This window comes from Rhineura floridana, chromosome 20, assembly GCF_030035675.1.
Source record: "Rhineura floridana isolate rRhiFlo1 chromosome 20, rRhiFlo1.hap2, whole genome shotgun sequence".
Lineage (NCBI taxonomy): Eukaryota > Metazoa > Chordata > Lepidosauria > Squamata > Rhineuridae > Rhineura > Rhineura floridana.
The window spans coordinates 16,510,499-16,537,793 of NC_084499.1; the positions used below are offsets into that span (position 1 = coordinate 16,510,499).

Genomic DNA, 27,295 nt, shown 5'->3' on the forward strand with positions numbered 1-27,295 from the left:
ACATAGCGAAAACATGAAACTGACAGAGTGTGGGCAACTGATGGATTGTGATGCCTGTTGTAAAGCGAAGGCTACGGTTGCACCCATCAATAAAGAGGCGGAATGCTCCACAACCGCTCCCTACTAACTGATTCATGTTGATCTGTCAGGGCCAATACAAAGTTCACGAGGGGGTGCTAAATACTTCATGGTCGTGGTTGATGACTTTACGAGGTACTGTCATGTTTATTTACTGAAAAGAAAAGATGAGGCAGAACAGAAGCTACGTCTGTTTATCAGGAGCATCGAAACACAGCATGGCATTACAGTGAAACGTATACGCTCAGATCAGGGGGGGGAATTCACAGGCAAAACATTGCATGAATTCCTGGAAAGCAAAGAATAGAACAAAACTTCACAGCTCCATTTTCTCCGTTTTCTAACGGGGTTGCAGAGAGAAAAAATAGAGCCCTTCAGGAATCGATGAGAGCCATGTTGGGAGATTCCAGCCTAGCAGGCTCATTTTGAGGAAAGTGCATCTTGTATGCAACATACATACACAACAGGGTGTTACACAGTCTCATTGGGATGTCACCCTATGAGAAACTCACGGGAAGAAAGCCGAGGGTGCAACACATTGAGCGGTTCGGGGCTAGGTGCTGGGTACATATTCCAAAGGGAAAAAGGCATGGGAAACTGGCTCCCAGAGCACAGGAAGCATTTGTGCTGGGTTTCCAACATGCTTTTTACAGGGTTTGGGTTCCTAAGACACAGCAAGTTGTGCTGAGTAGGAGCATAAAGATCTCAGTCAAGCCGTGGGACCAAAACCAGTCTGTTGTTCTAAATGAGTCAGACAATGCACCAACGCAAGGGGTGAAAACAGAAGAGACTCAAATACCATTGAAAGATGCTCTAAATGAATTAATATGGGGCAAACGTAAAACAAAGAAAAGAAAAGCTGATGATCTGACATCACCTGAACAAGCAATGCCAGGTACAAGTGCAGATAGTGGTGGTACAGTGGGAGCCGAAGCTCCAGTTCCCTTGAGGCGCTCCGAGAGGGCTAACATAGGGAAGCTGCCGGACAGATTCACAGTGGGTATAGTCAGCGGCCCAGGTGCATACAGTGAACATGAAATGGATGCAGAAACATTATATGTGACTTGTGTAAAACCTAAATTCAGTGAATAAATAAAGCTTTAAATAAATAAATTGTGCAAGGTGAACATAAACTGTACTGTACAAAGGCAAAGGTATGTTAAGTTGTAAAGTTGTAAATACCTGTATGTATTGATTATATACATGTGAGACACAGGTGGGGGCTGTTGGATATGTGTGTATGTGCGTATGTGCCTCACATGAGTAGAAGAGCAAAACTGTAGTTATGGGGTTAATCCAGCCAGGATGAGCACCAAGGACGTTGGGAGGCAGCTGTGCCCAGCGAGGCCAGTCTTATCTACAAAAGGCTGGAGAGAAACCGAAAGAAGCTCTGTGGGGAAAAAGTCTTGCTAGGGAGGTGTTGTAATCGTGAGGGGAAGAGAAAAGCCTTGTATGCTGTTTCGCTACTTTAATGTCCAAAAGTAAAGGACTCTTATACAAGTTTTCTGTCTGTGCTTGGATTTCTTGAACGTCTTGCTGTTCACCTGTAAAGAGCCGGACACGCAATTCCACACGCACCAACAATCCGTTGGCTAGTGCAGCTTTGAAATCCTTCTGTCGACCTAACAGGCTGGTATCGATTCGAGTCCATTCTTTGTCCACTAGCCTCTGCTTTTCAAAAATAGCCACGGAAAATCGCTATATAAAAATCCAATCCACAACGATAGAGAATAAGTGAATGAATGGAAAAATTGGTATCAAATCCAAATTGGGCAGAAATCGAGCACATCCCTTCTGATGGGGTTAGGAGAGGCTATTTCACACACGAAAATCTCTCTGTGTGAAAATGGAGTACCAAAACCAGGTCTGGAGTATCAAAATGGAAGAGGATGAACAGCCCTATAGAATCAATTATCCCAAGTATTTACAGTATTTGTATTGCATTAAAATTCCTCCTCCCACAGTAGCTACTATACATACCAAATCCCCAACACCCTGCAATTCCTTGTCCGGAGCTGAGAACTTATGTTCTGCTTTAAAACATTTCTCTCTCTCCTTGCTGCCAACACCAGCTTTTTAGGCCTGATGAGCAGTTTTTAGCCTTTGCGCTCTGAACGTGCATGCTGCTTGCACGGGCACCACCAATTGGCATGGTAAACCGTGGATGTACGATGCAATCACAGCCATGTCATTGCAAAAGCCAAAAGGAAAAGTCGTCTGAACAACACATCAGTATTATGAACAGCAGTGGGTGAAGGCAGAAGCCCTCAGTCCTCCCAAGAAAACCGCAGTTAAGAAACAATATTAATATTAGCTCAGTGGTCCAGCATCTGCCTTCCATGCAGACACTCTCAAATTCAGTCCCCGGCACCTCCAGGTGGGACTGGGAGAGATCCCTTGCTTGAAACCCTGGAGAGCTGCTGCCAGTCCGTGTAGACAATACTGAGCTAGATGGACCAACGGTCTGTCTCTGTTTAAGGCAGCTTCCTATGTTCCCATTACCATTAATTTTAATTAGTTAATAATAATGATCTCGACAGAGCACTTTTGTGGGGGGAGGGTCAGTGCACTTCATCCGTTATCCCCAGTGACTCTTAAGAACAGCCCTGTAAGGTAGGGCAGTATTATTGTCCCCCCCCCTTTTGCAGATGGGCAGCTGAGAGAGTGGCTTGCCTTTGGCAACGGTTCCTGGCGGGAGTATGATTCGAACTAGGGACTTTCTGGTTCATGCACTACCAAAAAGTTAAATAAAACGAGGTTGCAATTAAATTATCTTCTGCATGTACTTTCCAAAATTAAATGCATGATCAATGACTGTTGGACAAGTAGCCAGTGTTGGTCCTGTTGAGTCCCAGCGAGGGGTTGGCTGGGGCATTTGGTCCGGCTTGGTAGCTTCCGCCAGTGACAATCCCTCTGATATTTATTTGCCTGGGAATCCGCGGAGGGGCTGGTGAGCTGAGAGCCACACTTTTGCCCGCACGGATGCCCCAAAATCCTTGCTGTGTCGGAAGGGCGGGCAGACGGTCCAAAATGGCGCCCTTCCCTCTCTCTCACCGCAGGAAATGCACGGCCAGCAGGATGAGGCTGAGCGCCAGAGCAGCGGCAATGAAGAAGACGCTTGCTGCCCACACCCCCTCCTCGTGTCCTCTCAGCGACCGGGGGGCCTCCGAGGGGATCAGGTTGGTGAGGTTGAGCATGTAGCCCAGCGTCCACCCGATGTCTGTGTTGGCAGCCTGCAGGAAGGAGAGGGAGGGAGAGAGAGCACAGTGCCATGAAGGAGGGCAATGAATGCACCTTAGCGCTAGCAGGCTTACTGGGAGCCAACTCGAAGGTGGGAATGGCCATAATAGCTCAGTAGTAGAGCATCCGCTTTGCATGCAGAAGGTTCAGTCCCTGGCATCTCCCGGCAGGCCTGGGAGACAGACCCCTGCCTGAAACCCCGGAAAGCTGCTGCCAGCCAGTGTTGGCGATACTGAGCTAGATGGGCCAATGGTCTGACTCTTCCCATGTTTCCAAGAAAATATTGATACATTGAAAGAAAATGGAAGGAGATATTGATAAAAATATCGATATTAATATCAATATTTTAGATGCGAAACATCCGTTTCTGAAAATAACCGCGGAAAATCACTACATAAAAATCCAATCTGCAATGATAACGAATAAGCGAAATAATGGGAAACTCGGAACCAAATGCATATTGGGTGGAATCCTAGCACATCTCTGGAGCACTGGACGAAAGTACCACGTTCAACCCCTGGCATCGCCAGTTCAGTGATCAGGTAGGTGGCAACAGGAGCGACCTGCTGGAGACCCCTGGGAGCCATAGCCAGTACAGTGCATAATGGGGTGCATGTGTAGGGAATCCACCCATTGCCCAGTTTCATGCTGCAGGGAGCTCAGAGAGAGAAAAGAAAGGAGGGAAGGGGAACTGGGGGCAGAGCTGAAGCAGGTGGAACCTTGCGAAGAGAGGAAAGCCCCCTGGAAGTGATTCAGTCAGACCTCTGGAGAGGGAAGGGGTGCCGGAAAGAGAGAGGGTGCAAAAGTGTGTGTGCGAGAGAGATGGGCTAGCAGTTAAGAGACAGAGAAGGGGTTGCAGAAACAGTGAAAATGGGATGACAGAGAGGGTGATAGAGAAAGGGTGGCCTGTCAATTTTGGACCTTGGACTCACCCACTGCTGATGTGTGGCTCCTGATAATTTGCCTCGAGGGACTACAGCCCTCGACTGATAAAGGTCCTTCCCCAATCCCTGAGCCAAAGGACCAATGGTCTGGCTCAGTACCCGACAGCTGCACAAACACCCCTACCCCCCTCTGAAAATCTCTCCTCCAGGTCTTTGGCCCTAGCCAAGGGTACGCTTGAACTCCACCTCTGCCCTCACCTGCATCCGGAAGGCAATATTGTTCCAGGTGTCGTTTCGGAAGCCGTAACCGTCCAAGAGGAGGGTGAGGATGTAGTTGGCATTGGCGCAGTAGTTTTTCAGGTAGTTCTCCTTCTCCTTGGGGTAACTGGATTTCAGCTGGGGAAAGGCATGGAGGGAGTCAGACGCAGCATTTCGAGAGCAGCTGAGGCCCTCCCGATGTTGTTAGAGTACAGTTCCCTTCACCCCCGACCATTTGGCCATGCTGGCTGGGGCACCAATGGGAGCTGTAGTCAAAAACGTCTGAAGGGCACCAGAGTAGAGAAGACTGCTGTCCCTTGTCACCAGCAGGTGACTTGCCTGTTGTATCTTCGCAAGATTCCCTGCTCTGGCCAGGATCTCAGGCAGAGGCCATTACCGGCTCAGCTAGTTTAGATCCTTTTAGGGCAAAGATGGGAAAATCTGGTTCCCTCCAAATGTTAATGGACTCATTGTCCCTGACCATTAGCCATGCTGGCTGGGGCTGATGGGAGTGGGCACTGGCCAACCAGCAGCATCTACAGGGCCACAGATTCCCCATCACTGGATTAAGATGATCAAAGGGTCCGGTAATGTGCCCTTTCAGAATTATAAGAATTTCCAGAGGGGTAGCTGTGTTTCAGCAAAAGCAACAAAGGGTCTCATGGTACTTTTAAAGATTTAACAAATGTGCTGTGCCATAATCCGGGGGAGCCAACAGGGTGACCTGCAGATATTTTGGACTACAACTCCCATCAGGCCAAGCCAACATAGCCAATGGTCAAGAATGATGGGAACTGTAGTCCAGTGACATTTGCAGGGCATCATCACATTGGCTATTCCTGAGATGATGATGCTTTATTCAATTTAGCTCCCCCCCTTTCCTCCCAAAGGAGCCCAAGGCAGCAAACACATCGTTAAAACAATATAATTATAAACACTTTTTACAAAATCACATTCACTCAGCCAGTGATTTCAGGGTTGCCAGGAACAGGGTTCCTGGGTAAACAGGAATGCTTTTACATTCCTTCCAAAAGTCAATAATGAGGGAGACAGATGCCCTTTGCCAGGGAAGACAGTCCACATGGGGGGGCACTGAGAAGGCCCTGTTGTGGGTCAATGCCAACTGGCCAGCCCCTGGTGGCAGCACCAGGCCTCACCTGGGATAAGCGATCACGGGCTACAGCTTGTTTTTCATGGTTGCGTAGGAGAGAGGATTTTGGCGGGTGCCAATCATATCACAGTGCGGCCCAAGTTAAAAGTGATGATCTTGCTACACCTCCTCCTTGCGTGTTTAAACAGAAAGGCTACAGTTTTGAGGCAGACTGAGAACAGGCACAGAGTTGTGGGCTTTGGAAGGATCTCAGATTTGTCAGCTGTTTGCCTACATCAGTGGTGGGGAGCCTGAGGCACAGAGGCTGCATTTGGCCCTCCAGGTCTTTCCGTCTGGCCCTCCAGACTCTCTTGAGGCCATGCCCCCTCTCCAGCCACACCCCCTCTCCTCAGACCGCACCCCTCACTGGCCCTGTTTCACATCCTCCTTGAGTGTTTTTGCCTGGGGGGAAAGTGTCCTCGAACTCTGATCACGCCTCTTGCTTTGTCTGGATAGAGGACAGAGAGGTGCAGGTGTGTGTGTAGAAACTGGCCTATTGTACAAAGGGAAAATTCACATGTGATGCTCCACCCACCTTGGTCTCTCTGACCATGCCCATTTTTTCCTCTGTCCTCACCCATCCCTGGCACGCGGCCCCTGGAAGCTTGCTCAAAAGGGCATGTGGCCCTCGGGCTGAAAAAGGTTCCCCTGGCATCTCTGTCCTAGGGGAGCAGGGAGTTTGGGCATTCCAAAGCGGGGTGCTCAACTTAAGATGCTTACAAAGGAAGCTAAGCCTGCATAAAAGGGTGCTGCACCCCTGGGACTTCTCGCTGCTTTGAGAAGTACTGCTTTGAGACGATGGGATACCTACATCGTCCCATGTCCTGGCACAGAATGCCTGAGTATCCTTTTCGACGGTGGCCAGTGGCTGGGTTTCAGTCAAATTCAGGAAGTGGAAGGTGTAGTAATAGGCAGAAAAAGCCTGAAACATTAAAAGATGTGGAGAAATAAATGCATGGGTTTTTTCCTCTCCCCTCTTGCTTTTTTTAATTTTTCTTGCCTGGTTAAAAATTTGTTATCTAAAAAAAAGAAAAAATCGATAAGAAACCAGCGACAACAGAGAATTGAGTGTGCTCATTAGCCAAAGAATGTGGAGAAAGAAAACCAAAAAGCCTGGGTGGGAATAGAAAGAAGGCACAGCTGGCTAACTGGAGGGAACCCTGAACAGGAGGTGAAGAATATACTGCAACATTTTGTTGCAGCTCTCACTGGTAAAGGTGCATTCCTGGGGGAGAAATTTGATTCAGTTTGCATTTAAAGGTCAGTCTACCTAATTTTCACTTTCCAAAACCAATAAACAAACTGCAAAATGGCCATCCTTTGACATTTGCAAACTTTCTCCAAATTTTGCAGTGCAGTGTTCCAGCCAAGTGATGTGTACAAAAATGCATATATAAGTAAAAACAAATAAAATACAAAAATGCATTATGTTAGGGAAACGGCTTTGCAAAGGTGTGTGTATTAGGAGAAATGTATACTAAAATGCAGGTGAATTTTCAGGTGGATTTAAAAAAAAAAAAAAAAAGCACCCACAAACTGACGTTGAAATGAACTTAAGTTTGGAAAAATGAGAAACCAAAACTGACAGATTTGCCCCCTCTAATTACCATACTGTGAGTTGTACCCAATGAAGTTTGACTCAGAGTAGACCCATTGAAATTAATAACCCTAAGTAACATCCATCAGTTCAACAGGTCTGCTCTAAGTAGGACTCTGTGTCTTTTTAGATCCTCCCGTAATAGACCAACAGAGCTACTTTCCATATTTTTACCCATTCTGAAGTCTCTGTGCAAACCAACGGGGCACAACATCCCCCCGCACACACACATACATCCATGTTCCCTGGCATTTCAGTACCAATTAGCAAAGTCCCATACCAGAAATTTTCCGTTGACATTAGGCTGGTAGACCCCATTGAAGCCACAGGATTCATTATGGCTGCGGTTTGAGAAATTGAAGATCTGCTTGAAGGTCTCCCGGCAAAGGCTTGCATTGCCTGTGCCCATCAGAGTCACATTCTTCAAGGCTGGAGGTGGGTCTGATTGCTCGGCACACGGACTGCTGTAGAGCGATGCTGTCAATATCTCATCCTTGTAACCAGCTGGATAGCAAGGGTGATCAACTTCGCCTGACGTGCTTGAATTCTAGAGACAATAATCACAGAGGGAAACAATAGCTCAGTTGTACCTTTGTAAGATCATAGGAAGGGCCCGGCTGCTGGATGAGGCCATTGGCCCATCCAGTCCAGCATCCTGTCCTCACAGTGGCCAATCAGATGCCTCAATGGACAAGAAGGACCCGAGTACAACATCAACTCTCCCAACTTGAGATTCCCAGCAACTGGCATTTAGAGGCTCCGACAGTGGAGACAGAACATAGCTAGCAGGACTAGTAGCCACTGGCTTTATCCTCATGGCTTTATCCTCCATCCAATGTGGTGGTGACATCCTACATCTTGTAGGAGCAATTTCCATAGTTTAGCTATGCACTGTGTGAAGGACTTCCTTTTGTCTGGCCTGAAACTTCCAACAATCTGCTTCATCGGATGTCCATGTGTTCTAGTGTTATGAGAGAGGGAGAAAAACGTTTCTCTGTCCATTTTTATCCATGCCATGCATCATTTTATACTCTTCTGTCATGTCACCTTTTCCTTGCAATGCTGCATCCTTTCCTCATAGGGGAGTCGCTTCATCCCCTTGATCATTTTGGCTGCCCATTTCTGAACCTTTTCCAGCTCTACAACATCCTTGTTGGGGTGAGGCAGTCACATCCTCCACTGGAGCAGAGGGGTGGACTAGATGACCTCTAAAGTGCCTTCCAACTCTACAATTCTAGCACAGCCCAAATAACATTCCCATCCTTTTCCGTTAACCCCCCTTGCCCCATAGTTCCTGCCTGGGGTTTAGCTTCTGAATGACAACAGAGTGACTTACGACAATAATCTGGATCAGGCGCTGCAGGGCTTGGTTCTGGCCAAAGCACAGGTAGCTGTGGGTATAGATGGTGTAATCAAAGCCATAGAGTCGGAACTGAGCAGCTTCATCTGGGTTGGCGATGTGGCCAGCTGGAACAAAGCTAATTTGAGTGGACGCTCCTCCGAGATCCAAAGCTCCCAAGATATTGGCTGTTGGGGGGTGGATCCAGTCTCTGTCTTTAGCTGAATACTGTGGAGAAGTCACAACACGTTAGCCCCGGACTCCAAAGAAGCCGTTGAGGGCAGAGAGGGACATCATTTTGAGATCTGCTAACTCCCAGTGTTTGCCTTTATGTTGGTCAGTGGTGTTTCTTAACTCTCTGTGGCCTTGTTCTTACAAAACCATGGTTTAGTAACCCAAAGTTTAAGGAACCATGGTTTAACGTTACATGGGGGCCCAGCCCGGCACCTTAACTATGGTTTATTAACTATGGTTTGTTGGCTGGTAATGAAGACAAACTTTGAAAGACCATGCAAGAGGAAAGCACTCTGTTTATTGATTGTATCCCACAAACCCTCAGCACGAAAGTCTGGGACTGATGGGATTTAGGGTCCAACAGCATCTGGAGGACCACATACCTAAGGGTAGACCTTTGATCCGATTCAACAGGGCTAATATTCTTAGAATGGCCCATCATGAGCTGGAAGCTCTCCTTTCAATGGCTGGTTGGTGTCTGCCATCTTGAAAATATGCAGACAGCCCCACCCCTCAGCTGCCATTGGCTCCTTACAGAAATGGGTAGGGCCAGAAGCAATACATAAATAATGGCATCCATGGAAGGCAGAGAGAGTGAAAGGGAACTGGCTAAGGGTAGAGCATGATCTCTCAAACATCTACCAGCAAAACAGGATGATGATGATTAATTACAGCTGTAACAGACCCTAGCTCGAGGGAGCTCAGGCCAGTGTACATCTTGATGTTGTTGGATTCCCATCAGCCTCAGCAGCCAGTATGGTCTATGGTCAGGGATGATGGGAGTTGTAGTCCAGCAATCTCTGGAGGGCACCACTGCTGGCTCCATGTCAGTGGGGCAGTGGAAGCTGCTCCGGGCTTTAGTCTGAACTTTCAAGGAGCTGTCTAAGGTTCTGAAACTTGTTCCCTCTGACGTGGAGCTGCCAGGCACCATTGCAACTGAAACAACCTTTAGGTTGTCCATACCTGTTCATATGTGTATCCTAAACCTGTTGACAGTCTGATAGCATCAGACCCACCTTGGTGAAGGAGTCCAACAGATAGTTGATAGTGATCCAGCCGTAAGTGCCTTCATCCTCTCCAGAAATGATCCGAGCACCTTGGAAACTCACAGGATATTGCTTGATTGTCTTGGAGACTTCTTCCAGAATTTGTGCTGACACAGATTCATTCTCCATTCTGTAGGATAATTTACCAAGAAAGTATTGTGAACATGGAGGCATGAAGGCAATTTGGGATCTTGTATTATTATTATTTATTGAATTTTTATCCTGCCCTTCCTTCCAAAGGAGCCCGGGGCAGGAAATACATAATAATAACAATAATCATGTTGTTGTTATATGGCTTCAAGTCAATTACGACTTATGGTGACCCTATGAATCTTTTTTGGATATATTCGTAGGGTTTTCATGGTAAGAGGTATTCAGAGGTGGTTTACCATTGCCTTCCTCTAAGCCTACGGCACTCGGTATTCCCAGGCGGTCTCCCATCCAAGTACTAACCAGGCCTGACCCTGCTTAGCTTCTGAGACTGGACGAGATCGGGTGTGTTCAGGGTAGTATGGCCGTAACAATAATAAAACCCATTCTAAAACCTAATTCTAAAAGTACAGTTAAAACCATTCTAAAAAACAGTTACAGTTTAAAAAATCCTTCATCCAAGAAGCATTAAATTAAATTAATTTATTTACTAGTAGTGTTGTACCCAGCGTTGCTCAGGAATTTTAAGAAACCAAAAAAATCCATGTGGTTCCGAAAGGTTCGGCCTTGGTAATAATACTAAATTTTGATTCAGAATAGTGTCCAAATATATCCAAATGCGGACGAAAACCTGTGCCTTGGTTTCAGGTTACGATATCTTCAGAGATATCCAAATGCATAGTGAAGAGACAACTTTCCAAAATATATAGTTGGAATTATATCCAGGGCTGGTCCTACTCAGAGTAGACCCACTGAAATGGAAAAACATGATTAACTGAGGTCTGTTAATTTCGGTGGGTCTATTCTGAGTAGAACCAGCCCTGGATACAACCCTAGATGTTTGAAAAATCATACTGCTTAATATAGTAAAAATCTCTAAGCAGTTCACATAAAAACAATTCAAAAATGCAATCAACAATATTCAATAAAGTTTCCTAAAAACTAGATCAAAACACAGCTGTGTATTGCAAATACTACTGAGCAGTGTATGAAACAAACAAAAAATTAAGGGTTGTAAACCAGTGTTAATTCTGCTCAGAATAAACTCATTGAAATTGATAGACCTAAGTTAGTCATATCCATTCTTTTCAGTGGGTCTACTCTGAGTAGAACTAAATGTTGGACACAACCCATAGAGTCAGAGGGTGGTATTCAATGCTAATCCTGCTCAGATGTCCATCAATTTCAACAATGAACAGACATGATTATAGGTCCATCAATTTCAACACTGAAGTTAAGGGGCATGACTAACATAGGCCCATCAATTTCAGCACTGACATTAACATTAACATAGGCTGGGAAATTTTGACCTGGTACTTAATGGGGTGAAATTACCCCTGAAAGACCAGGTCCGCAGCCTAGGGGTCATTTTGGACTCCCAGCCGTCTATGGAGGCTCAAGTTTCTGCAGTGAGCCGGGCAGCTTGGTACCAACTTCATCTGGTACAAAGGCTGCGTCCCTACCTTCCTTTACATCTGCTCCCACGAGTGATACATGCCCTGGTCTCCTCTCGATTAGACTATTGTAATGCGCTCTACGTGGGGTTACCCCTGAAGGCGGTCCGGAAATTACAACTGGTACAGAATGCGGCGGCGCGCTTAATAAAGCAGAGCTGTCGCCGGGACCATATTACCCCAGTGCTGAGGGAGTTACACTGGCTGCCAGTTGTGTTCCGGGCCCAATTCAAGGTGTTGGTACTAACCTTTAAAACCCTATACGGTTCCGGCCCAGTCTATCTGAAGGAACGCCTCCAGTATCATCAAATATGCCGCCAAACAAGATCAGCCTCACAGGATCTTCTCTCGGTCCCGCTGGTGAAAACAGCTAGACTGGTGCGGACCAGAGAGAGGGCCTTTTCGATCGTGGCCCCCACCCTCTGGAACCTGCTTCCTTTTGACCTTTGTCACGCCTCCTCCCTGATGGCTTTTCGCCAAGCTTTAAAGACCTGGCTGTTCAGGCAGGCCTATGGGATTTCTGGGGTGGGTTAGGTTTTGATATTGTATTACTGAAGGATGGTTAGATGAATTGCTGTTAATATTGTAATTTGCTGTATGTATATGTTTTTATACTGTTTTTATACTGTGTACGTCGCCCGGAGTGTCCGCTTAGGCGGACAGATGGGCGACTAATTAAATAAAATTTTATTTATTATTTATTTATTTAACGGACATGACTAACATATCAATTTCAGTACTGACTTTAATGAACATAACTAACATAGGTCCATCAGTTTCAACTCTGAAGTCAATGGACATGCCTAACATAGGCCCATCAATTTCAGCACTGAAAGTTAATGGACATGACTAACATAGGTCCATCAATGTCAATGGGTCTACTGTGAATAGGACTAGCATGGTATACAAACCCTGTATACTCAGCTCTTGTACCCCTAGAACTCCTCTTCAGTTTTACCTGAGTGTTGCCCATGCTCTTTAAAACCTATTTTGGCATCCTTAAGGGCTAGAAACATACTCCTTGGGGCGGGGGGGAATGAAAATGAATTTTTTACATTGAGATTTCTTTTCTAAAAAATGGTAAGGACTAGACACACCTTTGTAAAAACAACTCAAGATGAGATTCCTAAGCTGAGATTCCTTTTTAAAAAAGTTAACACCTATTTTGCTGGTGTTACTGGTTGCACTTCACTCTGCAGGCCCCAACTCCTGACCTTCGTACCTGAGGAGCCTCATGCCGGCTGTGGCCCCCAGATAAGCCGGTGCCTCCTTCTGCCTCTCTGGGGGGATCACCATCATGGCTGCATCCAGGCATTTCTTGAGGGAAGCACCTGCTTGCGGCGGGTTGCTGGCGTAACTTGATATCCCGGGCCCTGAAACACAAACAGGATAGTCAAGGGTAAGGGTGCCCAAATATATCCATTTTGGTTTGTCTCTTTCTTATTTTTCCAGTTTTAAGTTCCATGCTGCACATGCCCACATCAGTCCTCATGAGAATCCATCAGTGTTTTAGTGCAAAATTTCTCCAGATATGCACCTGTTTTATGCCATTTTGCTTAAGGTATACGTTTTTGCAAATCAATTTTCCCTAATGCATTGTATTTTTTAATGTTATTTTCAGGAAAATTTGCATTTTCATGCCTACCTTACCCTAGCTTGTGCATTGTTGTACACATGACTCGGCTGGAGAACTGCCTTGCAAAATTTGGAGAAGTGTGGATTTTGAAGAATGGATGTGTTTCAGTTTGTACATTGTTTTGGAAAGAACAAATTAGGCAGATTAGATCTGGGCTCAATTCAAGGTGTTGGTATTAACCTTTAAATCCCTACACGGTTTCGGCCCAGTTTACCTGATGGAGCGCCTCCAGCGCCATCAATTATGCCGACCAACAAGATCAGCCACTCAGGACCTTCTCTCAGTCCCACCAACTAAATCAGCTAGGTTGGTGGGGACTAGGGAGAGGGCATTTTCAGTGGCGGCCCCCACTCTCTGGAACTCCCTCCCATACGATCTTCGGCATGCCCCTTCCCTGAACGTATTCCGCAAAGCCTTGAAGACCTGGCTCTTCAGACAGGCCTTTGGGACTTCCGGGGAGGGTTAATTTTTAGGACTAATTGCCTATTACTCTGATCTGTTACTATTTCACTGTCATTTTGTATTTTATGTGTATTTTATCGTGATGTATTATTGCATTTGAATTGTACGTCACCTAGAGTGGCCATCGGCCAGATAGGCGACACATAAATTAAATTATTATTATTATTATTATTATTATTATTATTGTTGTTGTTGTTGTTGTTGTTGTTGTTGTTGTTGTTGTTGTTGTTGTTATTATTAAAGGCGAACTGAATCAAATTTCTCTTCCTTCCTAGGAAAGGCTCACCCTTTGCCTATCCAGGCCCAGATAGGCAATATTCTAGATCTCAATCTATCCTCCCCGTAGCATAACTAGGAAAAGCTGACCATTAACATGACAGGAGAAGGTTTGGCTGACCACCCCTGTGTTGTTCTCTTTATCCATTGGCCACTGGTAGACAAACAGAGAGGTGTGGGATGAGCCCGCGTCGAACACCAGCCCATACTAGAGGGAAGAAACAACAGATCTGGTTAAAATACACTTTACAAAACCTGAGCTGCTAATTCAAATCAAAGCTCTTTGCAAGACCTCAGCTGCTTTGTGCATCAGATCAGGAATAGCTTCAGAATTAGCTTGGTCTTTCCTTGACATTTATCAGTTACTCAGGGTGACTTTAGATGGTTCTAGGGTACTTTCTGAAGGCACATGCTAGTTGATTCAAATAAAGGTATGGTATTAGTTGCGGCTGCACACTCACCTTGTTCCCAGGAGGTTGTGAGACACTGTGGATTCCCACCAAGCTGAGGATCAGGGCTGTGAGGGAAAATGTGCCCAGAAGCAGAAGGGCTGCTGGGATGTACCAATTCTTCAATTTGTTGCCCATAGCTAAGAACATAAAAACAAAAGGATTTCCTTGCAGATCCCATATCCATCCATTAAGATCATAGAATCGTTAAAGTTTGAAGTAACCTTAGAGGTCATGTAGTCCAACCCCCCTGGTCAGTGCAGGAATTTTAGAACCATCTTGTAATAGCATCCTTGATGGATGACCCACCAGCCTCTAAATACCTCCAACAAAGGACAATCCATCACCACCTTTCGAGGCAGTCTGCCCCAGTTGTATCTGGGCAAGTGAACTGGTCCCTGAGCTTGCTTTTCTCCCCCCTCCTCCTTCCCCATCAATCTTTCTTTGTGTGTTATGTCTTTTAGACTGTAAGCCTGAGGACAGAGACTATCTTATCTTGTAAGCCACTCCGGGAGCCTTTTTGCCAAACAATCGGACTAAGGATTGTTTGAGACGTGTATATGGGCAAATGCGGCAGCAGAACAATTTTTTAGGCTAGGAACTTCTGTGGATTTATTTCCCATTTCAATGTGGATGCGTTGATAAGCCTCATATAGTAAACACATTGAGTAGTTGGTAACATGAAACACATTTATTAAAATATTTCTGAGTCTTCTTACAAAGGACATGTCCATATTTCATGCACATTAAAAGCACGTGGCTTCCTGCAAAGAATCCTGGGAACTGTAGCTTATGCCTCACAGTGCTACAATTCTCAGCACCCGTAACAAAATACAGTTCCCAGGATTCTTTTGGGGAAGCTTTAAATGTGCATTAAATGTATGGTGGGGAATGTGAAACATTTCCAAGGTGACTTGCAAGAGATATTGATAACAATACAAAATGGTGCATCACATAAGAACAGACTTTTTTTTTAAAAAAAAAAAACACTCTGTAAATACTAATGGACAGCCTCTGCATATCCTTAACTTCAGATAGTGGTGGTGATGCTCCAACTATGGGCACCTCTGTGGAATACCTTCCTAGAAATGCCCATAGCTCTATTTATTTGCCTGGACTTTTACAAAACAATGGCATGATTTGATTCGCTGCTGCTGGAGCTATTTTATAGATGTTTTACCTTCTGGTTTATAGCTTGCCATGACGATACGGCATTTTTTAACAAAAACGTTTTTGTTATCTTTCTGTCGTGTGGATTATTTTGAACGGGCAGGGCATAAACAAACCAAAACCTGGACCAAAGACTAATCTAGCACTCTTGTCAGCAGCAGCAACAAAATGTTGAGGCAGGAAGTGCTCCTTGCTCAGGATTCCTGCCACTGCATTCCATTCCTAGCCGGGCATTGGTTGGTCAGCGTTCAAGCACGATCAGTCCTCATTGGATTTCTCCCCCCCCTTAGGACTTTTTCAGCCTGAGGGCTGCATTCGCTCCTGGGGAACCTTCCAAGGGCCATATCCCCATGATGACGCTGGGAGCAACAGTGGGCAGAGCAATGGATGTGACTCTTACCTTTGTCATTTCTACACCTACGGCCACATCTCTCCATCCTCCACCGAGACAAGCAAGAGCATTATCACAGCAAAAGCGTAACTTCCAGCCATGTTAAAACACTTGCGCAGGGTGCATAGCAGGGCTGTTGATGGGTGTGGCCTGGGAAGAAGGGGTATGGCCTGATGAAAGGGGGTGTGGCCTGGGGAGAATGTCAAGGGCCTGGTGGAGAGGCCCAAACAGGCAACCCCCAGTCCTGACATTCCCAACATCAGCTTTAGAGGGTTTTTTCCCCTAAATATTATTTGTACTTTTGCAAATCTTGAGGTTCACCCAAGACTACTGATACCTCCCCGCTCTGTGTGTGTATGTGCAGCAGAGTTTGGAAAAGTTACTTTTTTGAACTACAACTCCCATCAGCCCCAGCCAGCATGGCCACTGGATTGGGCTGATGGGAGATGTAGTTCAAAAAAGTAACTTTTCCACGCTCTGGTGTGCGGCACCGATTTGGTTTAGATACCCAACAGCACGCACAGTTGGAACATGGGTAACGGAAGGAATTTTATGGAGAACCTTGCCTGTTATAATCCAGCCACAGGATCTGGGGCATGGGGGTGATGAAACATCTAGAGAACTTGGTTGTCTGCTATTTTTTTGTGTTTTTATATTGCTTGTACGTCGCCTAGAGTGTCTGTTAACTCGGACAGATAGGCGACACAGAAATAAAATTTATTATATTATTATTATTCCAGACAAAGATTTCCCAATTTCCAGCATGAAAACCACCTGAAATTTGATGCCGTTGAAAAGCCTGGGGCATGTGAACCTCTGGCCGATGTGCCTCACTGCCACTTGATGTTGTGCCAGAATCAACTACATGGATCACTGAAGACTTCCAAACGTAACAGAAATCTCCCAGGCCCACACTGTACGTTATCAGATGAAACGGGACTTTTTTTAAAAAAACAAACCCTGTTGGCGCTGCAGATGATTTGGCAAGAACCTACAAAGTGCTCAGTTCTCACTGGATGGTCGCTGTGACTGAGAATGGAGCGAGTTGTCTAAGGGCATATAACTGCATTTTAAAGGTAACTTAATGCCCTCATGGTGGGAGTGCCATTTGATCGAGTGACCATCCAACTCAGCATTTAATAGTGCATTCCCCTAGGCATGTTTACACAGAAGCCAGTCCTAAGAACATGTGAAGAGCCTGCAGGATCAGGCCAGTGGCCCATCTAGTCCAGCATCCTGTTCTCACAGTGGCCAACCCGATGCCCCAATGGGAAGCCCACAAGTAGGCACTCCCCATTGGTGTTTCCCAGCAACTGGTATTCAGATGCACACTGCCTCCGACAGTGACAGCAGAACATAGCCAGAGTGGCTAGTAGCCATTGATGGTCTTATTCTCCACACACAATTGGATTATCCATCTGCTCCTGATGCAGAATCTCATCTGAATTGCCCTCCCTGTGAACAGGCTGCCCATTGCTTCTCTGCACGATTCTTTGCATGGACCTCCCCTCCTTAAAATCAGGAGCATCGCACTCAGAAGAAGGTGCCTGTTGCTTCTCTGCACAGTTCTCTGCATGGATCTCCCCTCCTTAAAATCAGGAGTATCACTCTCAGGAAGTGGGGCCTGTTGCTTCTCTGCGTGATTCTTTGCATGGACCTCCCCTCTTTAAAATCAGAAGCATTGCACTCAAGAAGAGGGTGCCCATTGCTTCTCTGTAAGATTCTTTGCACAGACCTCCCCTCAGGAGAATCCCACTCAGAACAGCAATTCATGCAGAGGCACTCTAAGGAGTCATTCGTATTCATTCACATCCTAAAAGTAAACTTTCCTTGTGGGCTGGTATTAAGAGCTAAGTAGCGATTCTAATGTTAATTCTCGGGGGGGGGAGCTATCAGAAATGGGGAGAATCCTGCCTGGAGCCAGGGCCTTCGTCATTGCTTCCCTGAGCTGCTGGCAGCGATTCAACCCTTGTGGACATGCGGGATGCCTCACTGGCTTTGAAAAGGAGGATTAACGTGTTGATCTTGGCAGCCCTTTGCTGACGCGGCTCAGCGGGGAAGGAGTTTGAAGTATGTTGTATGCTGTGGGAAGATCAACAGTGGGGCAGAAGGGCGAGGCGGTATCAGCAAGATATACCAATCCCTGCTTTGGGATGATGACTTCACCCCCTTTCTCAGATTTCTTCTGGATTCCTGAAGCAAGGGTGCGGACCCTCAGTCCCGGAGGCCAAAGGTGGCCCTCCGGGGCTCCCTTTCTGGCCTTCGGAACTCTCCCCAGGCTACAGCCCTCCCTGGCCTTTCTTCGCACCCTCCGTGAGAGGCTAGAATGTGTCCTTCAGCTCCGATAATGCCTCCTGCTTCCCAGACGGCGAATAGAGAGGAGAGGGGTACAAAGCAATCAGCCCACCATACAAAGGTCAAATGTACACACTTTTGCCCCCTTGGCCCCGCTCAGCCCTGGCATGTGGCCCCAGGAAGGTTGCCCGGAAGGGGATGCTGCCCTCAGGCTAAAAGGGAAAAGAGCCGCAGCCTGGTGGCAGAGCATCTACCCATGCAGAAGGTCCCAATGCCAGTCCTCTGCAGGTAGAGCTGGGAGAGGCTCCCGACCTGAAACTCTGGAGAGCAGCTGCCAGTCAGTGTAGACAGTACGGAGGTAATGGGACCAACAGGTCAGGCTCAGTAGTGTAGTGACAAATTCAGAGGTGCAGGGTTCCTTCATGATAGCCATGCCAGGTCCCCTCACAGCTGCGCCTCCTTGCTCATCGGCTTGCTGTCCGGTATGGTCGCACGCCTCCGTTCTGTTGGAATTTCTCTATTGAGATGTGTAGCAGAGTTGTGTAGCGCTGCGGAACGGAGAGTATGGAGTGAGCTTAGTGTGTGTGTGTTTGAATCTTTGCTAAAGATTCTACCTTCCCTGCAAATTAGTCAGACAGAGACTTTAAGCTTTAAAATAAGAAACAACTACTTTATTCTGGAAGTACATGCTTGATAGGAAAGAGTCCTATATCTAGCTAGCTAGCTATGCTGGAGCAACGAGCACTGGTCCCAGTACTCGCCCTCATCCTGGTTGAGAGGAGAGACAAAGATGTCTGCTCCTCTCTCAAGAGAAAGAGAACACAGAGGAAGGCGGGAAGGAACTGGGATCAAACATCCTGGTGCTTATCAGTCTAGCAGGAAGGGGAGAGATGGCAGGACCAAAGGGATAGGTATAGCCTCAACCAGCAAGAAGTCTAGCTCTCTAGCTACCCTTTAACCCATGCAGCCTCAACCCACCAAGTTGGAGTTGAACCTCATACATTCTAACACGTTCTTCCCACATGCAACTTCTCCCACAACAACAGATGCCCCTAGGAGGCAATCAACATGAAAGGGGAGTGTATTAGCTACTGAGAAGAGGCCTCTCAGTGGCTGACTCACTTCCTTTCACTCCAGTTGGCTCCAATCAGCAGGAAAGGACAAGGAAGCATGTTAAAAGGCTCTTCTCAGTGGCTCACACATTCCCCGTTCATGCTGATTGGCTCATAGGACACTGGAGACCTTGGGACCCTGCTCCCCCAAAAAGTAAGGGGTCTAAGACCCCCTGAGACCACCCTGAACCAGAGCTTGGAAAAGTTACTTTTTTGAACTACAACTCCCATCAGCCCAATCCAGTGGCCATGCTGGCTGGGGCTGATGGGAGTTGTAGTTCAAAAAAAGTAACTTTTCCAAGCTCTGCCCTGAACCACTACAACCCTGGTTAGGCTTAATATAAGACAACTTCCAATGTTTCTAAAGTTGCCTACCCTTGCCCTAAAGTCAAGGATGTTGTCTACTGGGCCTACTAGAGGAGGGAAGTGTGAGGGTCAAGAAGTAAATCTGTCTGCAACAATGCCAGGACGGCACACAGCAAGGACGGCACACAACTAGAGTTGCCAAGTGGAGAGAGAGAGAGAAACCGGCTCAGTCTGGTTCCCCAACAGGGATTCGATCAGAAATCAGGAAGTGCAGCTTTGCAAAAGCGAGGCACAAAATATGATCCATGCTCTCCTGCTAATTTTTCAGCCTGGGGGCCACATTCTCTGCTGAGCAGCCTTTTGGGGGCCGCACGCCTGTGGTTAATGGGGCCACAGGCAAAAATGGGAGGAGCAACGAATGCACATTTCCACTTTCGTGCAGCAGACTAGTTTCTATGCACAACCCTCTCCACCCAGGCAACCGAGCGTCATTATCAGAGTTTAAAGACACATTGCAGCCAGGCAGATGCACTCGGGGTGCAAAGCAGAGCCAGGGAGGGGTGTGGCCTGGGGAAAGGGGGTATGGCCTGGGTGAGTTAAAGAGGGAAGGGGGAGACATGTAAAAGCATTTTCCAAGTCTTCTCCCTCCTCCTTTAAGTCTTCGATTGCAGAGATTTAAAAGGGAAGCGCGGGAGACTTGGAAAACGCTTTTGAAGACTGAACTCCCCAATTGTGGAGACTTCAGAGTAGCACGGGGAGACTTGGAGAAGGCTTTGAGACAGCTCCCGCTCTCCCAGTTTGAGCAAGCACATGTGTTGGAGCTCTCTTAAAGCCTTTGCCAAAGCTTCTTTGAAGCAGCTCATGTGTGAGAGCAGCTTCAAAGGGTGCTTTTGCAAAGGACTTTAATCCCTGCTCAGCTGATGAGTGAGGATCAAATCTTGCTCTTGTGGCTGCACAACCTTGTTTCCCGCTGGGAACAGGATCACTCAGCCAAGACAGGATTAAACCTGTCCTCCCAGCCGTCTGCTGACATCACAAATGATGTCAGCTGGTGGGTGGGTGGGCATAGTTTTGGAAAATGGCCTTGGGGGCCAAATGGGACCCCTGAAGGGCCACGATTGCCCCAGAGGCCAGAGGTTCCCCATCCCCTGCATAGAGAATACTGACCACTAGTCTGACTCAGCAGATCACAGCTTCCTGTGTACCTACGTGCCCTGCCTTTCACCTAATTGGCGGTGGCCGGTATAGTTTCTTTAACATTCTCTTATAAAGAAGCTATATATAACTGACCTTAGAGATATCCCTTGCCTGTAACATACACACGAAAACCGGATCCAGATAAGCCAAGGGATCCACCCTCATGTTCAACAAGGCCCCTGGGCTTCTGCCAAAGAATAAATCCTTCTCAAAGAGCATCAGCACATTCCAAAGAGCCAGCCGTGGACAGGAGGAGGGGAAGGGCATCCGTGGGATTTCATACCAGCCACACCTCCCCATCACAAAACGTGGCAGGAAGACAGAAAGCTGCCTCATACTGAGTCAGATCATTTGGGTCCGTTTTACACATGGATGGGGAACTGGTTTTGGTTGGTGGGCTGGATTTTTTATTCTTTCATCCTCCGTGGGCCAAGTTTGGCATGTGGGCGGGGTTGCCCACCTGTCAATCACTTGGCGTCATGATGGCATGTGGGCGGGGTTGCCCACCTGTCAATCACTTGGCGTCATGATGGCATCCAATCACCTGGTTTTGCCTGCTTGGTTTGAAATGGTGAATTACAACATTGGGCTAAGTGGTATATTAGCTTGAGTTACTGGAATGATTAACCTAATTTTAACGTAAATCTAATAAATAACAAAACTGAGCATAATCTAAAACAACCACAATAAAATATCATCGATACAAATGTATATATACTTAGCTCCTTTTAGATCTTGATTGTCATGAATATGACCGATACGGTGTAATATGCAAGTATGTATCCTATTCAGTCTGTTGGTCTAGAACTGGTCGATAGATGTTTTAAATCAGCCTCTCAGGTTAATTCAAATTTCTCATATAGAGCTAAAAAGAGCTAAGTAATATACAGTGAATAACTATTCATATTCTCCACCGCAGAAGACTTGATAAAGGGCAAAATGCATTTGTAGAGGCTTAGTCTAAGATTAGACTGTCTTGATAGTGTACATTGCTCTTTGGCAAAGTCCTCACAATACTCCTTTGTGTAGGTGGCATGTTCAAATACAAATGAGAGTGAGAAATCATGTTGGTTATGCAAGCATTCAATTTCTATGTACTGTATGTATCCAGAGCAGATTCACTGCCTCCCTGTCGTTGGAGCCTCCAGTCTCCACTGACTGAAATGCTCTGTGGCCCTGGCGCAACAAAGCCGCTTTTTAGTTTAAGAAATTGACTTTTTTGTGTGTTTTGGAAAGTGAGAGGCAAACGACTATAATGGAAATATATGTAGATGCCCCACAAGCAGATCAGGATGCATGTAGGACAAATGTTCATTTGTCGTATAGCCTCCCTGCAAACAAATCTGAATGAATGCTCAGTCAAGACTGGTCATAGTCGAACCCCCACATAACCTTTGTGCAAGGAAATCAGGATGAATTGCTGACTAAATAGGTAATCTGGAGAAGCCTTACATCATAAACCACCTTTAATATTGGGCTGCACACACCCCATACATTTAAAGCACATTATTTCCCCCAAAGAATCCTGAGAACTGTAGTCCTTAAGGGTGCTCAGAATGGTAAGGCAGTGAGGGATAAACTACAGTTCCCAGGACTGTTTGGGGGAAATAATGTGCTTTAAATGTATGGTGTGTACGCTGCCATGATCTACATGTAAAAAAATAAATATAAATAAATACACAATTAATCAATAGGGATGGGCAAATCTGTCAGTTTTGCTTTCTCTCTATTTCTGATTTAAATTCAGCTCTCCCGATTTCCACATCAGTTTGCAATCACAAAGTCCTCATTGTGTGTTGGTTTCACTAATATATGCATTTATATGCACACTTTAACCCTAGCATATGCATTTTTGTACACTTGACTTGGCTGGTGAGCTGCTTGGCAAAATTCAGAGAAGTGCAAATTTCAAAGGATGGCTGTGTTTCGGTTTTGCATATTGTTTCAGAAAATGCCACGTAGATTCGTCTTTACGTGCGAATGGAATCAAATTTCTCCCCATCACTATTAATCAATTAATTTGTAGTTCTTTCATATTCCTACCCTTCAGGATACGGTGTGTGGCATCTCCCCCCCCCCCAATCATGGTGGCTCCAACATCTTTAAGAACCAGAGAACATTGTTGTTTGAACAAGTTTATAGACTGACTTTCTCTGGCGGAAGCAGGAAATTTGAAAAAGCACTTTAAGAGCCTGAGGAGCTCAGTCATTTTGTCAGCTGAGGTCTGGCACTATTTTTCCCCCTTTTTAATGAAGATGGATCGTGCGATAATGATCAAGTCTCGCTTTCGAAAGCTTTCATTCTTTAGGCTTTCGTGTCATTTCACGTGGAACAAAGGTACTTGGAAAACTCCAGGAAGCTAGATCAGTTCAGTGGCAGACACATAGAGCTAGAAAATATGTGATACCCCCCCATTTAATTTTTCAAATGTTGACCTTGGCAGGCAATGTTTAAAAGAAAACCCTAAGGCTGAAATTCTAAACTTATTGAATAGGGAGTAGCCCTCACTAGAAGCAATGAAATTTACTTCTGGGTATACATGCAAAGGATTTTAACTATAAAATCTTATACATGTCTGCTCATAAGTACATCCCTGAGTTCAATGGGTCTCACTCCCAGGAAAGTAGGTATAGGATATAGGACCTGGATCATTCAGGATCTTTGCCACCCTGGGCTCCTGCTGGGAGGAAGGGCAGGATACTAAATAAATAAATAAATAATCATTCAAGATCAAAATGGAATATCAAGTCCAACCTTCTTGTTCTGAGACAGATCATCCATTTACCTAAAAGCAGCCCTGACCATTACTTACATACATACACACACACACATCCCACACAGATCAAGGTGTTCCTTGCTTTGATGTCAATCAAGAAAAGCCTTTAAGGTCTGGGACATATCCAGTATAATCTTAGCTTATGTACACACCTTATATTTACACACCATATATTTAAAGCACATTTTCCTCCTAAAGAATCCTGGGAACTGTAGTTTACCTCTCACAGAGCTACAGTTCCTGGCATCCTGAAGAAGCCCCACTGAAACACAGTTCACTCCCAGCTAAGTGTGTATAGGAGTGCAGCCTCAATATTATAGCAACCCCCCAGTTGCTCAATTATTAGTCTTCAACTGGTGGGTCAGCTCTCCAAAAGTGGAGCCTGGCAGTAAAATGGGCAATTCTGCTGGCATTGCCTGTTATTTTATTTAGAGAAAGGAATAGGCGAGAACACCCTAGGACGTTAGAGCTCCTATATAATGGTTGAGGTTGTGGTTCTGGCTGCTGCTGCTGCTAGATTGTTGTTGCTATTGTTGTTTAATATTCAATGTTAGTCATAGTCAAGGCCAGTGATTTCAGCAGGTCTGCTCTGAATCAGTGGTACAGTCATCCAGGCTCTTGGGGGGAGTGTCTTAGACCCCTTACATTTTGGGGGGCTGGGTCCCTAAGTCTCCAGCGTCCTACGAGTCAATCAGCACAAAAGGGGAGTGTGTTAGCCACTGAGAAGAGTCTTCTAAATCAGTATTCAGGCTTGGCCAGATTGTTCTATAATCTTAGAAGCGGGTGTGGCTGAGGGGGAGTAGCTGTGACTATCATGAAGGGACCCTGCACTTCTGGATTTGCCACTACATGATTGCTCTGAATATGATGTGTTTGTATATCACTTTATTATCATCATTATCATGTTAGATAATATCCAATCTTAGTCATGCTTAAGTCCATTGATTTCAGCGGGTCTATTTCAAGTATGATTTATTTGGCTATCCCTTTTGTAATTAGTAGTATAATTAGTAGTATTACTAATTCCTCTGAGGCTGAGAGGCAGTGACTGGCCCAAGGTCACCCAGTGAGCTTTGTGGCTGTGTGGGGATTCGAACCCTGGTCTCCCAGGTTGTAGTCCAACACATTAACCACTACACCACACTGACTCATAAGGGTGACATTGAGCTGCGCTTTAGGTCTCCCATTATTATCTTCCTTGCATTGCAGACAGGAGACTGAGTGATGATCCTTTGCCTAAGCCCACCTGTCAAGCTTTCAGCTGGAGAATTTGTGATTTGTAGCTTAGTTTTTAGTCACAATGACAGGGGAAGGGAATCTTTTTTTTCTGATAAGGTCTCCCCTCCAGGGGGAAGGAGGGGGTCATTCTGATGGTGGGTGGGGCTGGAGCTGCTGGTGGGTGGGGCCAGAGCCCAAAGTGGGTGGAGCCATTCTCTCTCTCTCTCTCTCTCTCTCTCTCTCTCTCTCTCACACACACACACACACACACACACACACACACAAACTGCTTAGAAGCCATTATGGTATCATGTACGCAGTATAGAAATCAGATAACGATAATGATAATTATAGCAGCTTCATGCTTGGGTGCACCATCGTTTTGGAAAGTTTACAACAGGAAACGCAACCGTTATCTGGTGGAGCCCAGAGAAACCATCTATGCCCTGGGTTTTGCATTGCACAAAGCACATCAGGGACAAAATAGTACCCCCTTCTATGAATAGGAACAGAAGATGAGTTTGCTGGATCAGGCCAAAAGCCCATCTAGTCCAGCATCCTGTTTAATATATATAAACATATATAAATACATGTATATTACAAATGTAAGAAATGTAAAAGTTCATGCTGCAGTTTGCACAGCCACACACAGGTGGCGCTGCAAACCAGTGTGAACAGTTCTACCCCCCCACCAGCACGCTACTCGCTTGGCTGCCACTGCCTTGGGCGGCAGCCTGGTAAATGGCCTAGATGGGATGGCGGCGGCTTGGGCTGAAGTCTGGTAAGCTGCTTAGGTGTGCTGCGTGGCAGTGCTGTTTGTTCAGGGGAGCAGTGGCATGGGGTAGCAGAGCAAGGCAGTGGTGGCAGAGGAACAGGCGAGGCACGCAGCCAAGGAGTACAAGTGGGCCCATGGCAACCAATGAGTGCCAACGGCTGGAGACACCAGGGGGGTATTGCAAGGGGGTTTGACAGGGGGTGGGGGTGGCAGAGAGTTGGTGTGCGAAGCACACAGGGGCAAAGCCCCTAGTGCATTACATATCTGTGCATTGGATTCCTGCAATGAGCAGAGGGTTGGACTTGATGGCCTTACAGGCCCCTTCGAACTCTACTATTCTATGATCATTTGCATTTCTAAGTAGTGTACATAAAAACGAGCTATACATGAAATAATAGGACACTAAAATCATAATAAAACCAAACATTACCTTAAAATGCCTTGAAGTACAACAAAGAGGATACCTGTCTGATCTCAGTCAGGAGGGAGTTCCACAGGCTTGGGCCCACTAAACTGAAAACATGGCTTCTAGCCATCTCCCACTGTGGCCAGCCATATGCGTGCAAGGAGCCCACAGGCAGGGTATGAAGGCTCTATCCCTCTGTTGCTCCTGAGCAATTGGCATTTGGAGGTAGACTGCCCCAAAAGGTAGAGGCTCCACTAACGGTCATGGCTAGTAGCTGTTGAGCCCCACAGGATCAAAGATATATCTCATCCAGCATCCTGCTCCCCACAGTGACCAACCTGGTGGCTCAGGGAGGCCAACAAGCAGGGCAGAAAAGCAAAAAGTTTAAAATTGTTTTACATTGTGTTTTAAATTGTTTTTAAAACATGTGTTTTTAAATTTGTATATTTGTTTTCAATGTTTTTAGTTATTGTAAACCGCCCAGAGAGCTTCAGCTATGGGGCAGTATATAAATACAATAATAAATAAATAAACACCCCCCTCATTATTATTCCCTAGCAATTGGCACTCTGTGTTAACAGAGGTACGCTGCCTCTGAACCTAAGTTCCATTTCACCATTGTGACCAGTAGTCGTGGATAGACCCCCTAACCCTAACCCAACCTTCTTTTCAGCTCACATGGCCAAGCGGCCCTCCCCGCAGTTTGGGGTGTCCACTCATTCTGTGCAATGAGTGTATCATCTGTGCGCACCGATGGTTGAGCTGTGCACTCAGTCATTCACATGTAAAGTTCAACCAGCGTACAGCCTGCGCACCCGTATTCAGGAACAACCAAACCGTATAAGCCGACAAAGGAGCATTCTTCCACGTAAACACTTGCACATGTGCAGAGACAGCATGTCGCCGAGTTCCGTAGAGTGCAAACAAGCTTTTTGTGCCAGCAAGTTCCAGACGTTAACCTTCCGCAGAACATAAATGCCCTGCTGGATCAAGCCGGCGGCCCATCTAATCCAGCATCCTGTTCTCAGAGCGGCCAGCCCTAACGGGAAGCCCGCAAGCACGACCCGAGCACTCAGGGCCTTTTTGTGTGTGCGTAACTATCCTGAGTCTCCTGTCTGCCTGTTTCATCAGACGGGACTCCCACTTCTAGCATTATGACAGAGGGGTGGGAACCCTCTCTGTCTCTCTCCACATTCCCGAAATCTGCCTTCGTTCCCCAAGGTGCATGTGCATAGGGTGGGGTAGGGGAGTTCTCCACTTACCTCCAGGGGGCAGAAGAGGGCAAGCCGGATGACCCTGAGTTCAGCAGGAGAAAACACAGCAAGCGCGAGCTGGCAGAGCCCGTCACCACCAAACAAAGCCAGCTCCCGTTGATGTGCAGCTGTACAAAGGTCGA

At 46.3% G+C, this 27,295-nt stretch overlaps 1 protein-coding gene and 1 pseudogene across 2 annotated transcripts; both read right to left on the reverse strand.

Annotated features, from left to right (window-relative positions):
* ENTPD8 (ectonucleoside triphosphate diphosphohydrolase 8) lies at positions 1-27,295 on the reverse strand. Of its 2 annotated transcripts, none has more exons than XM_061603768.1 (10): positions 27,162-27,295; positions 14,266-14,393; positions 13,895-14,012; positions 12,653-12,803; positions 9,797-9,956; positions 8,544-8,774; positions 7,488-7,754; positions 6,422-6,532; positions 4,461-4,598; positions 1-3,311 (listed from the first exon to the last, which is right to left on the reverse strand). In XM_061603768.1, the coding sequence occupies exons 2-10, from the start codon at positions 14,389-14,391 to the stop codon at positions 3,129-3,131; spliced, it is 1,485 nt and encodes a 494-aa protein (XP_061459752.1). In that variant the 5' UTR covers positions 14,392-14,393; positions 27,162-27,295; the 3' UTR covers positions 1-3,128. The 2 variants fall into 2 exon arrangements, with proteins under 2 accessions (XP_061459752.1, XP_061459753.1); XM_061603769.1 differs by lacking the exon at positions 27,162-27,295 and adding an exon at positions 25,924-25,995.
* On the reverse strand, positions 10,231-10,349 carry LOC133374068 (5S ribosomal RNA; annotated as a pseudogene).

Coding starts and splice junctions, on each gene's coding strand:
- ENTPD8 (XM_061603768.1), bottom strand. CDS start 14,391: ATGGGCAACAAATTGAAGAATTGGTACATCCCAGCAGCCCTTCTGCTT. Junction 9,957..12,652: donor GCCGGCATGAGGCTCCTCAG/GTACGAAGGTCA, acceptor ATTATCCTACAG/AATGGAGAATGAATCTGTGT. Junction 4,599..6,421: donor GTGCCAGGACATGGGACGAT/GTAGGTATCCCA, acceptor GCCTTTCCCCAG/CTGAAATCCAGTTACCCCAA.